The sequence below is a fragment of the Lytechinus variegatus genome, chromosome 6, assembly GCF_018143015.1.
Source record: "Lytechinus variegatus isolate NC3 chromosome 6, Lvar_3.0, whole genome shotgun sequence".
Classification (NCBI taxonomy): domain Eukaryota; kingdom Metazoa; phylum Echinodermata; class Echinoidea; order Temnopleuroida; family Toxopneustidae; genus Lytechinus; species Lytechinus variegatus.
The window spans coordinates 15,678,570-15,695,315 of NC_054745.1; the positions used below are offsets into that span (position 1 = coordinate 15,678,570).

Below are 16,746 nucleotides of genomic sequence, written 5' to 3' on the forward strand. Positions count from 1 at the left end.
GATTAACATATCAAGTCTTAATGCACTGTTAATTGTGACTAATGTCAGTGAATTAAAGCAAAATCTATCGAGGGATTGATTTTTAATGATTTTTTGATGAGCTATGATATAACACGTGAGTGAATGGGGGTCTGTATTACTCATGTGTGCCCTATAGAATTATTATGTACAAAGATTTCACAAGAGGGCAGCAAACTTAACCGTGCAAGGTATGGTACATACAGAATGTATAGATCGAAGCGAGTGCGAGAGGGCCGATGCCGATGGTAAGCTATTTCGAATGCAGATGTAGGTAACAAAATTACACTTTTACAAGAGAATGTAGACAAAATTTAGTGAGAGAGTGTTTTATACTATTGTATGGTTCACTTGAGGTATAATTTTCTTCATATTTCGTAAATGTCTTGTAAATGTCTAACCCAGCTCAGGCTGTCCTCAGGGAACTCCCGTCCGCGTAGCGGGCGGGAGCTTCATGAGCTTACCGATGAGACCAAAAGCTCGCGGTTTCTGTTATGTTGGTTGTTCAGCTGAACTCCGTTGGCTTCACTCACCAAATACAGGAGAAAATTAGGCAAGACTTCCATATGTCCCCTCCACTAAAATTGAAAAAAAAATATGGAGAAGGTTTATCAAGAAGCTAACATACGTAAGAGATTTAACTTTTATTTTAAGAAGGAAAAGTCGGATGCATATCAAAAAGCAAAATATGGCTTTATTCCGTCAAAAATTCGAGTGTGTGTAATTCCCAATGGCATCGGTTTATTTAGTCAGAAAAATAAATACCCAATACTCTTGGAGAGTAGACTAGTCGTAATATCGGTTGATAATTGTTATGAAACCCATGTCTTTCAACAATTCCTGCTAGCTCAGCTCAGTGAGCAAGTGAGTAAGGCGACAGACTGGAGATGCTTCGTTCTGCAGCGAGAGGTTCGAATCCAAGTTCCCACCGGAAGTAAGAAGAAAAAAAAGAAGAAAAAAGAGAAAGACAGAAGGGGGTTTTGGGGAAGTATTTTTTAAAATTAGTGGAGGGGACATATGGAAGTCTTTCCGAAAATTAAAAAAATATGTTAAAAAACTCCTCGAAACAGACGGCTGCCAGCTGTCTAACCGTGTAATTGACCATACTCACGGGACAAGGGTAGGTAGATTATGGTCAAAATATCTAGCAAGATAAATTATGAAAACAGAAATTATGCACTTACTACGATTAGGCTACCCGGTATATCTTTATGGATGATGGTCTAACGAGTGGCAGTTTTTCTGACATCTGGGCACAGACTGGAACCTCAAAAAACGAAAAGTTGTCTCCTACCTTCTACCCCCTTCTCGATCGGCCATTTTTGTTATGAATTGTAACTAAATGGCCGATCGAAACGGGGGTAGAAGGAGAGAACTTTTTGTTTTTTTAGGTTCCAGTCTGTGCCCAGATGTCAGGAAAACTGCCACTCGTTAGACCTTCATCCATATAATCATGGTAAGTGCATAATTTCTGTTTTCATAATTTATCTTGCTAGATATTTTGACCATAATCTACCCTTGTCCCGTGAGTATGGGTAAATACACGGTGAGCTCCTGGGCGCTGGCCGCTACGCGAGCCGGCGCTCCCTAAGTTAGTAAATGTCTAGTAGAATCATTAGGGAGTCCGCGAAGCGTCTCGGGAGCCTTACAGTCAAGCCAGGACTGAGGCTCCTAGTCCTACCCCAGGCGCTCCGGCCCGCGAAGGTCGAAGAAGCTGGCCGCTGGAGTAGCCTGGAGGCGTGTGGGGAGTAAAATTATTTTTACAACGGCTTACTCCCCAGGCCATGACGCCTGGCACGGCAAGGCTTTATAGGGCCACATGAAGGAGAGTTTTTAGAGAAAACCATGTTGCTCCAAAATACTTGATTTGTTTAACTTGCTAGCCACACAATTGTATATGGTCGGGGTTCCTAAAGCTACGCACCACTCATCGCGCATGCAGTTTTTAATGGCAAATGAGCACTCTGTGTGTGGAACTGTGACTGCAGTGTGACGAACGATTCTTTTTCAATTTTTTTTCTGCATGGGCTGCAGTAAATCTCTAAATGCAGAGAAAACCCACAATTGTTTGAAATTTTGGAGTTACATTCAATTTAATTTCAAATTATCCTGTCATAATTTGAGCAAATTTAAAAAATTGAGGCACAGGAAATATTTTTTGCATGATAAATCGAGTGCGTAGCTTTAGGACCCCTTCTACATCAGGAGTTACATTCAATTTAATTTCAAATTATCCTGTCATAATTTGAGCAAATTTAAAAAATTGAGGCACAGGAAATATTTTTTGCATGATAAATCGAGTGCGTAGCTTTAGGACCCCTTCTACATCAGGCGGCAAATTCAAGAGGTGTTCGGAAAACGACAGGATTTTCGTATTAGTGAGTTTTGTGATATTTTCTTTTTGGTTAAGGATCTTTAGAATATTTGCCACAAATCAGTAAAAGATGATTTGTTCAAATATAAAAATTGGCATATTTTACATCGCTTGTAAACAAAGTGCGTAGCTTTAGGTCCCCCCATCATAAATAGAAAACAAGTTCAAACAGTAGAGGCACACAGCCAACAGGCAACATGGGAGACTCTCCAATATGGGAGACAATCTCCCATATTGGAGACTTGCTTTGCAAAAGGACAATACTAGAAACAACACCAACAGAACTTTCAGAAGCATGACTTTTTCTACCCAAAATTTTGTCTGAGGTCAGAAGCCCATTTGTTTTGTGTGTGATCGACAACAAAACAAAAGTCATGAAAGTAGATGGTGAATTTTTAAAGTAGACCGTGAAAAGGGGTAATTTTTCATGAGGAATCTGCTTATCACATTTTCATTTGCCGCCAAGGTAATCCTTTTGCAACAAATGTAAACAAACGGAAAGGAAATTGGTCTCCAAAACTGGAGACTGTCTCTGAAATTGGATACCCAAATTCTTTACAAAAGTCTCTGTCTGATATTGGAGATAATCTCCCACATTGGAGACAGTCTCCAATATTGGCCGTGCGCCTCTACTGTCAAATCCCCCCATTTGATAGTCTCAAGGATGCAACAATGATGACTTTTGATATGATGAAATATACTTCTTCATCATTGACGTCTTGACACTCTTCCCATCTAGGATTAAGAGAAGGTCCAAAACAAAGATGGATTTCCCAGGGAAATCCATCTTTTGAAACCAAAATCATGTGCATTTTATAAATTTTAAAAAATTATTATATAAAAATATAAAAAAATGAAGGTTTCTTACCTAAGTAATGCCGCGTAGACCCCTCGTTCCACATGTAAACAACGGACATACAATAGCGTCGACCCTTGATATGTATGACGTACCTTCGACTAGCAATGCCGTTGTAACGAACAATTTAGAGATAAAAATTATTATTTAAGAAATACAAAAATTTTTTTGTGATATTAAATGATTGATATATTAGAAATAATTATATTATCACAAATAAATTTTAATATTTGTAAAATAATAATTTTTATCTCTAGATTGTTACAACGGCATTGCTAGTCGGAAGTACGTCATACATAAGTGGTTCAAGGGTCGAAGCTATTGTATTTCCGTTGTTTACATGTGGAACAAGTGGTCTACGCGGCATTAGTTAGGTAAGAAACCTTCATTTTTTATATTTTTATATATTCTTTAAAACCTTCCTACACGTTAGGCGAAGGTGTAAAAATCAATGAAATTTATAAAATTCATGTGATTTTGGTTTAAAAAGATGGATTTCTTAGGGTAATCCATCTTTGTTTTGGACCTTCTCTTAATCCTATATGGGAAGAGTGTCAAGATGTCAATGATGAAGTATATTTCATCATATCAAAAGTCATCATTGCGTCCTCAAGACTACCCATCACATACATTTATTTATTTTTTAAAACAAGAAATATTAGAAATATTACGAAAAATCATGTAAGAAGATGAGCAGATAATCACCGATGATCTTGTCGCCATTTTCCTTCTTTGTTTGTAGCCTAGTTACAAGACGCGTATAAGATCGGGCGACGATATCATGAGCAGTGCCAATTTATAAAAATTTCAATCGGCTGATGAATATCGTGAATTGTAAAATACTTGCATTAGCTAATAAATATTTATGAGAAAATGGCGACAAGTTGACCTGCTCATCTTCATACATGATTTTTCGTAATATTTCTATATATATTACTGATCCCGAACACGACATAAGTATGTATAAAAAAATATGTGGAGCTGGAAGAAAACTTGCGGAGCTATTTGCTGCAATGTTTTTCCTATTGAAAAGATAGTGATACTATGTTACATTATCACGAATAGACCAATCAGTCATCTAGAATGCTCATGAATACATATAAAGAGGAATATATCACAATTCAGATGTTGTTTGAAGGTTTGCATGGTGGCATGTACAATCGTTGATGTGGTTTACGGTACACAATGTGGAGTGTTATAGAAACATTGGATAGAAGAAATGGATAGGCGAGAAAGTGGAGATTTGAGAGTAGAGTATTCTTTCTTGAAAGCAGGAAAAGGACTGCTTTCAAGAAAGAATACTCTACTCTCAAATCTCAACTTTCTCACCTATCCATTTCTTCTCTTCTATCCACTGTTTCTATAACACTCCACATGGTGTACTGTAAACCACATCAACGATAATCACAATTGTTTCTACTATTTGGTGCAAACTTTCTTCACAATTACTTCTCCGATTTGGTGTTGTTTTACAACCATGTACTATTTGATGAAACCTTCACAAAGTTACATAATTATTTGTACTTTTTGTTGCAAACTATTACATTTATTTTTAACAAAGTACTATTTGGTGCAAAGTTTCACAATTATTTCTACTTTTCGATGCAAACTTCCACAACCATTTGTAATATTTGATGCATATCACAGGAAAGTCTTTGTGCCATTGGGTTAGAAGTTAATCACCACGTCCCTTCCAGAAATGGATCAATATTCAGATGTCCAGGTTTACTTCACAGCCAAGGAATGGGCAAAGATCAGCGTTTATGAGAGAACATGTATCAAGAATGTCAAAGAAAACTATGAGATGATGATAAATCTTGGTAGGTACTGTACATTTTTAGCTCATCCGACCCGAAGGGTCACATGAGCTTATGTCGTGGCGTCCGTCGTCTGTCCGCCCACAATTTCAAAATGCTTCTTCTTCATTTCAAGTCCGATTTCAATTCTGTTTGCTTTTATTGCACTAGGTGGGGAATTCAAAACTTCTACGCAGAATTTGGGAATTCATTAAATATACTAATTTATGCGCATTTATCAAAATTCACAAAAAATGCTTCTCCTTCTTTATTTGTTGACCGATTTTGATTTTTTTTCTTCCATCGGGTAGAGCTTCATGAGGTTCACCAAACTTCTACACAGAATTTTGAAATTTTGACTAGAACAATTTTTGTCTCACCTGGGAAGCAGAGTGAGACAATAGGTGCTGCTTTTCCGATGGCGACGGCGATGTCAACACCAAATCTTAACCGAAGGTTAAGTTTTTGAAATGACAGCATAACTTAGGAAGTATGTGGATCTAGTCCATGAAACTTGGCCATAAGGTTAATCAAGTATTACTGAACATCCTGCCTCAGTTTTAAGTCACATGACCAAGGTCAAAGGTCACTTAGGATCAATGAACTTACCGGAGACCGTGTTGGGGGAATCAACATCAAAATTTGAACCAAAGGTTAAGTTTTTAAAATGTCATAACTTAAAAAAAAAGTGGACCTAGCTCATGAAACTTGGACATAAGATTAATCAAGTATCACTGAACATCCTTAGCAAGTTTCAGGTCACATGATCAAGGTCAAAGGTCATTTAGGGTCAATGAACTTTGGCCAAATTGGTGGTATCTGTTGAATTACCATCATTACTTTGAAAGTATTTGGACCTGATTCATGAAACTTGGACATAATAGTAATCAAGTATCATTGAACATCCTTAGCAAGTTTCAGGTCACATGATCAAGGTCAAAGGTCATTTAGGGTCAATGAACTTTGGCCAAATTGGGGGTATTTGTTGAAATTACCATCATAACTTTGAAAGTATGTTGGTCTAGTTTATAAAACCTGGACATAATAGTAATCAAGTATCACTAAACATCTTTTGCTCATTCAAGTCACATGACCAAGGTCAATGAAGTTTTGCCGAATTGTGGGTATCTGTTGAATTACCATCATAACTTTGAAAGTTGGATCTGATTAGACTTGGACATAGTAGTAATCAAGTATCCCTGAACATCCTGTGCGAGTTGCAGGTCACATGATCAAGGTCAAAGGTCATGTGAGGTCAATGAACTTTGGCCATGTATTTGGGGGGTATTTGTTGAATTACCATCATATCTCTGTAAGTGTATTGGTGTAGTTCATAAAATGTTGAGATAAGAGTAACCAAGTATCATTATACATTTTGTCTGAGTTATAGTAGTTTTCAAAGTCAGCACTGCTGCTTTATTGAATCGTGTGATGCAGTTGAGACCGCCAGAGGCATTTCACTGATTAGTTAAGTTATAATCTCAACTTGACAGCTGGTAACTTGGAAAGGCACTAAATATAATATTAATTTTTGATCAAAGTTATTCAATACTCACAGACAATATCATATACTCCCATTACCTTGTTTATTTGATCTGTTTGTACACACAGGATTACAGGTAAATCAACCAAAGTTCATGCAACGTGTGCAAGTTATAAAGGAAGAAATCAAAGAGGAAAGTGATGGAGGGGAGCAGGAAATAAAGTCAAGAGGTTTGTGAATGTCGCTGGCGTAATGTCATATTTCATGATGGCTTCTAAAAATACATGTATGTGTATCTATAATGTATTGTGTCAGAAGCCTGCATCTATTTCACAGAGCAAACTTTTTCTTTTCGAAGAAAATTTTCCAAATCAAAGTGACTCCCAACCCCCCCCTCAAAAAAAATCATTGAAAAAAATCAGATAATGGTTGTTACAAATCAGGGGCGTCGATCCATTTTTCAGATGGGGGGGGGGGCAAAAATCATGAATCAACTTTCCAAACCAACACACACACACACACATATATATATATGTATGCATGACTCATGAGATAGAGAAACATATCTCACCAACAAATTAATGCGAGCGCGAAGCGCGAGCTGAAATTTTTTGATAATCTTATACTGACCTGATAACAGGAAAAAGGTGCCTGTTTAGGACTGTTTGTAGTAACTCATGAGGAGAATACATATCTAACTACACAGATAATGCGAGTGCCGAGACCGAGCTGAGACCTGGGCGCTTGATATTCTAAGCATTTTTGGTACCAATGATTAAGATGGGTATCTAAAAACCAAACAATAGATGCGAGCGCGAGCTGAAAATTTTGATATTTCGAACTGAAAAATATTGATTTTTAATAAGGAACAAGATAAATAAAAAAATATCCAACAAAAGATTATTGCAAATTGAAGCGGGAAGTCTTTTGGGGTTTAAAACTGAAAACGGATCATTCTGTTCACCTATTTAATCATTAGAAGTAAGGGATTTTGCTACAGGATTGATGCGAGCGCGAGCTGAAAATTTTCATATTCCAATCTGAAAAGCGGACATTTTGAGAACGATTTTAAATAAAGAATGAGTTGTGTATCTCTGTCTCGCTTGCTGATTTCTGTGTAACATTACAATCTTATGTCATTTTGTGCACATGCGGAATTATTGGGGGGGGGGGGCAAAACAATATGTTTGCCCCCCCAATATTTTCATTGGTGGGGCCATCGCCCCCCCTGCCCCCCCCCCAGGATTGACGCCTCTTTTACAAATTATCATCTCAACTTGACTGGCCTAAGAGCTTGTAACTTGTTGAGACACTAAATGTAAGTTGAATTTTTGATCAAAGTTGTTCAGGCCGCACATACAATATCCTTTGCTCCTGGTACCTTTTTTTATAAAAAAAAAATAAATGGGATAGAAAAAAAAATGGGATAGTAAACTTGTTTTATCGATCAAACATCTGTTCAAATTATTGAACCTTTTTTTTGTGACAATATGTTCTGTTTGTACACATAGGATTAAAGGTAAATCAACCAAAGTTCATGCAACATGTGCAAGTTATAAAGGAAGAGATCAAAGAGGAAAATGATGGAGGGGAGGAGGAAATAAAATCAAGAGGTCTGTTAATGTCGCTGGCGTAATGTCTTTCGTGTTTTTTACCTGCTTAAAACTATGTTTTTATTGTTTGAATTTAAATTACGATGTTTATCAAGCATCCTTCAATCACCACCTCCTTTAAGTGTTCTATTTTTTTTACTTCATCTTTTCCTTTTAGTATACATGATTTATTAAGTTGCATTATATTTTCGTCATCTCAAGTTGATGTTTATAAATCTGTACACTATATGTATATGTACCGGTAAATTGTATGCAATTCAGCCTTTTGGCTGCAAAGACTAAGTGCAATAATTTTGAATAAAACCTTTTCAATTTCAATGTCATGATGACTTCTAAAAGTATGTGTATCTGTAATGTCTTGTGTTAGAAACCTGCAACTTTTTCACAGAGCAAACTTTCTTATCAAAGAAAATTCTCCAAACTAATCTGACTCCAACCCCAAAAGAAATCATGAAAAAACATCAGAGGAGGTCGAGACTAAAGTTTGAACAAAATTGTACAAATTGCAATATAAAAAAAAGTTAAGTCAGTCAACTTGACTGACCGAAAAGCTGGTAACATTGGAAAGACACTAAAATGTAAATTGATCAAAGTCATTCAGGCCACACAGACAATATCATATACTCCCAGTACCTAATTTCTCTGATCAATGTCGTTCAAGCCACTCAGAAAATAATTGCATAGAAAACTTGTTTCATTGATCAAACCTCTATTCAAATTTGTGAACTTTTTTGTGACAATTTGTTCTGTTTGTACACATAGGATTACAGGTAAATCAACCAAAGTTCATGCAACGTGTGCAAGTTATAAAGGAAGAGATCAAAGAGGAAAATGATGGAGGGGAGGAGGACATAAAGTCAAGAGGTTTGTGAATGTCACTGGCGTAATGTTATATTTCAGAGACAAGTCGCAAGGAAAATCGGAAGGATTTGACAAAATCCTTATGACTGGATCGCAAGCTCAATCCAACCTCCAGCCAATCAGACAGCAGAGTTGCATAATGCGTATTATGATAAAGAATGCGCATACACAGTAGTAACCGCAATTTCTCAGATGCTATGCCAAAAAGCAAAAAGCGCATGCGTGTGTCGCACATCGGATCGCAAGGTGGCTTCTGGGAAGGTGGTGCAACTGGCGTAACTTGGCATAAGAATTTTGTCTGATAAGTTGTGCTGAGCTTGAAAAAAGGATGTCATGAAATGATGATTCTCACTGAGTTAACTTTTTGTTCTCCCAGGCATAAATGCCAACAAAGACCTATTAATAATGATCGGGATATTATTACTATCATGTATTCTATACTTTGTACTATATAAAAAAAAAATAAAAGCGCCCAGTCATGTAATTCCGTGCAAGCCTTGTAGGTGCTTGCCTTTTGCCTTCAACCACCCACAAGAAGGTTTTGAGCATGCTAAAATAATTTCAGCCTGCCAATCACAGTCACATGCACTTCTGCTGGCAACTGCATGTGAGATGCATGCTAGATAATGTCAATGTGGGTGACCTGCAGGTAGCAAAAATAGTTACCTACAAGATACTTCTTTTTTTTTTTGAACTGGAAAGTTCTTGAGATATCTTTCAACCTTCACTTTTCTTTTGAAAATAGGATTAGATGTCTGTCCATCAGAGCTTTTGCAGCCTCAGCCTAGTGAAAAGAAACCGATCCTAAAGGACTTGGGAAACTGTGATCTCCTTGAATCAACAGACTTTGATAAATCCATCCCATTACAAACCAATCCAACATCATCAGGTGATCAGGGTAATCAATCAGGTGATCTCAACACCCAGTCATGTGATCAGAAGACCAAACTAACAGAGGGAGCTCAAGGAACTGACCAAGCCCCCAAGCAATCCCGGCCAACTTCTTTGGAAGACAATGGACAAGGAACTGGACAGGGTGGAAATCGTCCAGGTAAAGATGATTTTAAATGAAACAGACCTTTATGATAGGAAGGACTTTGAATACTGGATTGACTTTTTGACAGTAATTATCCTTTGCCTGCAGTGAAGTTTTATGTAGAATCTGACCTCTCTTATCCAGCCTTGCTTTATCTGGATCTCTTTATTTTCTGGATGCACAGTTACAGAGATTATTATTTTTTTTAAATCTAGTACGTGGGAAAACAGGATTTCAATATGAAATTTCTACGTAAACTCACTTTGATTACATACATTTTGCAATAAAGTCTACATATAGGGGCAGGTCCAAGCTATTGTCCCCTCTGAAGCCAAAATTAAATCTTTGCCTAGATCTAACATATTGTATGCCATTTTAAAGCATATTCTCTGAAGTTTTTTCCCTATATTTTTTTTCTTCTGAAAACGTAAAGTTAATGAATGCCAAGGTCACAATTCCAAGAAATCATTAATAAGCGTGACGTACTGGACATCACATTTTAATTAAATAAGAGAGGTCTGACTGTACATTTATTGAGGTAAATTTTGCTAAAAACTTTTGATAGAGTTATTTTACTAAGGTGTTTGTAGGGGTGGAGCAGATACAGGATTTTCCAAAGGGAGCAGGGGTCTTTATTCAGAAAATTTTGACGAAGAAAATGTTTTCACAACCAAATTGAGGTCATTTCTTCCATGAACAATATGACCATTGAACCCCCCCCCCCCAAAAAAAAGGGTTTCACTGCCAAATAGAGGATATTTGTCCAGGAAAATTTTGACAAGAAAAAAAAGGGTCTTCACCACCAAATCAATGTAATTTTGTTCCAAGAAAAAAATTGACAAGCAAAAAAAAAGAAAGGTCTATACTGCATGACATATTCCACTAAAAATATATTTTTGTGCCTCTGAAACCATTAATTCCAATTAGCAATGGCGACAGTACAGAACCTTGAGGCACACCTACCTTCACCTCAAACTACTTTGGCAGCTCAGACACTGTACTTAGTCTTCTCTTGGTCCATATCCTTAATTTGCTCTTGAGTCCCCCATAACACAAATCTCTGGAATTTATTTTAGACTTCCACATTACTTACCAGTTTCACCAACTCCAATATTTATAACACTAGATATATCTTTGTTTCTTTAACATTAGGTTCTGGAATCTGCAGATGCAAGTACTGTGGATCACCCTATGCTATTCCTCTTATCTTAGCAAGGCATCTCAAGTACAAACATGGTCATAATGGTGGTATTCTGGTACCAGATTCATCCCATTCACATTTTCTGCAGATGATCAGTGGAGAAATACAAAACCCTCTTGATAAACCCAAAGAGCCTTCACATGATGAAACAGGAAGTGCAAAAATAGGAAGGAAGACTAAATATGTAATATATCGTAGGAAATCGAGTGAAAAGCAAAATAAGAATTCTTACTTCTCCAGACAATGTGAGAAGGTAATTAATCATCAAGTTGGGGATGCCGCAGCAGGTGAAAGAATTCATACAGGTGGTCACCACTATGTTTGTTATTATTGTGACAAAGCATTCTATGAAGCAAGTGCTCTCAAAGCCCATGCACAAATCCATTTTGAAGTGTATGTATGTGATTATTGTGATAAGACTTTCAACTTTGCTTCGGATCTTAAAGCACATGAAAGAATTCATACAGGTGAGAAACCCTATGTATGTGATTATTGTGGTAAGGCATTTATTCTACCAGGTCTTCTCCGCGCACATAAACTTCACCATACTAGTGATAAGGCCTTTGTTTGTGATTATTGTAATAAGGCCTTCTATAATACCTCTTCTCTCAAATTACATAAACGGATCCATACAGGTGAGTCGCCCTATGTATGTGATCAGTGTGGTAAGGCATTTAATTGGAAGTGTAATCTTGAAAGACATATAAGAATCCACACAGGTGAGAAACCCTATGTATGTGATCGATGTGGTTGGGCATTTAATGAAGAAACTTCTTTCCGTAGACATAAACAAGGTCATGCAAATGAGAAGCGCTTTGTATGTGTTCACTGTGGTAAGGCATTTAATCAAATGCTAAATCTAAGTATACATGAACGAATCCATACAGGTGAGAGAAATTATCTCTGTGATCAATGTGGTAAGACATTTTATAGAGCTAGTCATCTCAAGGAACATAAAAGAATTCATGATTCTGACAAACCCTATGTATGTATTCATTGTGGTAAGGCATTTAATTATGCTAGTGGTCTAAAATTGCATAAACGAATCCATACCGGTGAAAACCCTTATGAATGTGATTTTTGTGATAAAGCATTTCGTAAAAGTAGCACTCTCAAATGCCACATTACAAGTAAGCACAAGTGAGAAGCCCATTGCATGTGAGTAGTGCGGTGAAGCTTTTTTTCATCTTGGAAGCAATCTCAAAAGACGTATGCAATTTCATACAGTTGAGAAGCCCTAACAGTAACAATATGGCAGGGCATTTTGTCATCAGTAAAAACATGAATAAATCTATTAAGTGGAGAAACCCAATGGTCCGAATTCACAAAGGTAGTTTTGAAGACCATCGTTTGAACCCACTGTTTTTATATGCAGATTTCCTGTATAAATTACACATATTTCCTTGCAAAAGAACAATTTCCAATGCTGATGTGTGCTTTTCAGTGCGCCAAATTTACGCATGTTGCCATGGTTGAGTATGCTTGAGTTCACTGTTTTAACGACAGACAGTTGACTCCTGAATAAAGTATCTATCCTCACAAAACAAATTCACAGACGTTTTTGATGAATACAGTTTGAACATTTTTTAATTACGACATCAGATAGAAGTGCATTCTGTGAAATAATTTTTTTGTGAATCAGAAAAAAGAAAAAGGCTCTTGCATGCTTTGTGGTTGAGAAGCAAGATGCATGTGTTAAGCATGGGAAGACAGACCAATTCATCTACCGGTGTGTTGGCTCAGTCGGTAGAGCATCTGTCTCACAACCGGGAGGTTCGGGGTTCAAACCACGGCCGCGTCAGACCAAAAGACGTTAGATTGGAGTTGCTGCTACCCTGTTTGCGTTAAACAATTAAAGGGATAGAGCCTCGTCGATCTGGCGCTGCACAGGGGCTGCCGTGCCCACGATCAATTGGGCAAAGGAAATTTTCAGAGTATTTCATTTCATGTCAATTTCGAACAATTATGGATTTTCATCATTTTTCATTTGTTAAAATGTGTGAAAAAAGTATATAATTGTTTATTTTTTTGAATTCATATTTTAAAAAAAGTTCGTAAAAAAATTATGCAAAAATAAAAAAATAGAAAAACAATTATACAAATGCTGTTAAAATAACTAAAGAAATAAATTTGCAAAAAAAAATTATGCAGTGAAAGAAAATATGTCAGTAGCACCACTAAAATCATGATTAATATTCTTAGTGTGAAAAATAATTAAATATGATTGTTGGTTATCAGATGGAAAATCTATAAAAGACAACATTATTTCTGTAATCACCATTGGAAAGAATCTTAACACCACGTCAAGAAAGTGATTCTTACGTATTTCATTTATGGAAACCAAATTCAGGATCTATTTCTTTTCCCCCATTACTGCCAAAATACTGTTTTGTCATCTAAAAATGGAAAATCCCCATGATACGACTGTATTGATAGCTGTAGGCCAATATTGAAAGAGTGATTAATGTATTATGTAAACCTTCATGCAATATATATTATTTTTGTGTTTAGATGCCTCATTACGTCAAACCCCCGTTTGGAGAAAGACCGCAGTTCAGATTGCAAACTGCGGTTCTATACCCCATTTTCCATTTGGAAATTGAAAAAATCATTTTCAAGCCCCGATCAACCCTGGCTTGGCCAGGTAATCCCGCTGTCTCAATTTTACCTCCACAGGCCAGGATATGAGCGTTGAGCTAAGGATGAAATGATAAACACCAGCTGTGCTATTACGTAAGACCTCTCTGCCTGTAGTAGGACCTTTGGAATGAAATTATTGTATTCGATATTAAATAACGTTTTCAAAGGCATGTTGTATTCAGAAATCCAGTGTTCCTTTTTCAATTTCGAACGAAGAAAATCGACCTCGAAATAAGGAAAGTAAGGGAATAAAAATGACGGCATGGTTTGCATGGATGCCACCAGAACTACACACTTCGTGTGTGGCCCCCTGCTGTGACTGTACATGCCGGGCAGTTGTGTTATCTTGGGACAGAGGTCAAGAAACAGGTGTTTTGATACTTAAATTGCTTGCTTGGGGCAGTTAGGGTTTACCATACTTGGAGAAAAGGGTATACAGTGTTCTCAAATGGAGGTTTTCATCATGTCATGAAATTCACCAGTGCCAATCACTTACTATTTTAAAATCTTACTTATACTCTATCTCTGAAGAAAATATCTAAATTAAATTTAATCACACATTCGCTTTTCTATTTTTTTTTATCTTGTACATATCTTTTATGTCACTGTATTTTCCCACATAAATAAGGGTCAATCTTTTAAAGGTCAAGTTCACTTCAGAAAAATGTTGATTTGAATCAATAGAGAAAAATCAGACAAGCACAATGCTGAAAATTTCATCAAAATCGGATGTAAAATAAGAAAGTTATGACATTCCAAAATTTCACTTATTTTGAATAATGAATTTATACGAACGAGCCTGTTACATCCAAATGGGAGTCAATGATGACTCTCACTCACTACTTCTTTTGTTTTTTATTGCTTGAATTGTACAATATTTCAATTTTTACAAATTTGACGATTAGCCAGACCTCCTTGCCTGAAGCACAAAATGTTAAAATAATGGAATTCCACGTGTTCAGGGAGGAATGAAACTTCATCTCACATGACAATGATGAGAAAATAAAAATATTTCATATTTCATATAATAAAATACAAAAGAAGTAGTGAGTGATGTCATCAGTTCCTCATTTGCATACCGACCGAGATGTGCATATAAATGAAGCGAAACTTTAAAATGCCATAAGTTTCTTATTTTATATCCGATTTTGATGAAATTTTCAGTGTTATGCTTGTTGAATTTTTCTCTTTATTCAAATCAAATATTTTATTGGGGTGGACTTGTCCTTTAAATTTCTAATTTACTTCTTTTGACCCTCCACATTTTTGTAATGTATTTTGTATTCTCTATGTTTATGCTCTGTGTCTATGTTATATTTGCTATGATTTGATATGCTTGTAGCGTAAATTGTTTTTTTTGTACATTTTTATAGGAATGTGAAAATTAAACTTTGAACTTTAATTCTTTTATAAGACATATCCTCCATTTGTTATCTGTCATCAAGTTAGATCATCATCTTCAAAAATAATAATAATTAGACTTATATCACGCCAAATCTACTCTGTAGAGTGATCAAGGTGCTTTTTAGGTAATTATAAAAGAAATTAAGAAGAATCGAACAGAAATGTTTTGAGGTAATTTTTGAAAGTTTCAGAAGTCAAGCACTGTTTGATGTTATGAGGGAGGCTGTTCCATAGCTTAGAGGATGAGTAAACAAATGATCTTTCACCCCAGGTTTTGGAAACTTTGGGGGTAACAATAGAATTGAAAAGGGAGGAAACGTAAGGATCTCGAAGGGGTATAACTTTTGATCAGTGAAATAAGATACTGGGGAGATGAGCCATGAACACAGTGGAAAGTTAACAACAAAATCTTGAACATAATACGCTGTCATACAGGGAGCCAATGTAAGGATCTTAAAATAGGTGTAATGTGAGTGCGATATACAATAAAGGTATATAATATGAGCTTGACATGTATTGCTTCGTATTTATTTAAGTTGGTTGAAACTTGAAAGTGCAGTTGATCCAACAGCTATATGACTATAAATTTAAATTTTTCTGTATGATTTCCATTTTTCTGTTTTTACCTCTACCATCCCCAAAATTTGTCAACACTATGTACATTTTGTAAGTTGCACGCGGCCCCGGCATTGCTGAATCTTTTTTTTTGTTTTACTCATTAAAGGACAAATCCACCCCAACAAAAACTTGATTTGAATAAAAAGAGAAAAATTCAACAAGCATACACTGAAAATTTCATCAAAATCGGATGTAAAATAAGAAAGTTATGGCATTTTAAATTTTCGCTTATTTTCAACAAAATAGTTATATGAACGAGCCAGTTACATCCAAATGAGAGAGTTGATGACATCACTCACTATTTCTTATGTATTTGTTATATGAAATATGAAATATTTTTATTTTCTCATCATTGTCATGTAAAATGAAGTTTCATTCCTCCCTGAACACGTGGAATTCCATCATTTTAACATTTTGTGCTCAGGGAAGGAGGTCTAAATCGTCAAATTCGTAAAAATTGAAATATTGTATAATTCAAACAATAAAAAACAAAAGAAATAGTGAGTGACATCATCGACTCTCTCATTTGGATGTAACTGGCTCGTTCACATAACTATTTTGTTGAAAATAAGCGAAACTTTGAATGTCATAACTTTCTTATTTTACATCCGTTTTTGATGAAATTTTCAGCATTGTGCTTGTCTGATTTTTCTATTCAAATCAACATTTTTCTGAGGTGGACTTGACCTTTAAAATCAATTTAATCTTGTGTGTGGTCAAAATGAAGTCCCCAACAAATTCCATTGAAAAAAACAAGAAGTAAAAACAGAAATAAGAAAAAAATAAAAAATAAAATTGAACAAGTTTTCATCAGGGACTTTAGGGACATTATTTAATTAGATAGAG

The 16,746-nt window shown here is 36.0% G+C and overlaps 1 protein-coding gene across 5 annotated transcripts; it reads left to right on the forward strand.

The window, feature by feature from the left end:
* The first annotated feature begins 232 nt into the window (after nucleotides 1-232).
* LOC121417088 (zinc finger protein 184-like) lies at nucleotides 233-12,433 on the forward strand. Of its 5 annotated transcripts, none has more exons than XM_041610656.1 (7): nucleotides 233-292; nucleotides 4,896-5,068; nucleotides 6,656-6,757; nucleotides 8,039-8,140; nucleotides 8,903-9,004; nucleotides 9,747-10,052; nucleotides 11,190-12,433. In XM_041610656.1, the coding sequence occupies exons 2-7, from the start codon at nucleotides 4,948-4,950 to the stop codon at nucleotides 12,380-12,382; spliced, it is 1,926 nt and encodes a 641-aa protein (XP_041466590.1). In that variant the 5' UTR covers nucleotides 233-292; nucleotides 4,896-4,947; the 3' UTR covers nucleotides 12,383-12,433. The 5 variants fall into 5 exon arrangements, with proteins under 5 accessions (XP_041466590.1, XP_041466589.1, XP_041466588.1 ...); XM_041610655.1 differs by having other exon boundaries at nucleotides 250-288; XM_041610654.1 differs by lacking the exon at nucleotides 233-292 and adding an exon at nucleotides 3,512-3,622.
* The last annotated feature ends 4,313 nt before the right edge of the window (nucleotides 12,434-16,746 follow it).

Coding starts and splice junctions, on each gene's coding strand:
- LOC121417088 (XM_041610656.1), top strand. CDS start 4,948: ATGGATCAATATTCAGATGTCCAGGTTTACTTCACAGCCAAGGAATGG. Junction 8,141..8,902: donor GGAGGAAATAAAATCAAGAG/GTCTGTTAATGT, acceptor TTGTACACATAG/GATTACAGGTAAATCAACCA. Junction 10,053..11,189: donor ACAGGGTGGAAATCGTCCAG/GTAAAGATGATT, acceptor CTTTAACATTAG/GTTCTGGAATCTGCAGATGC.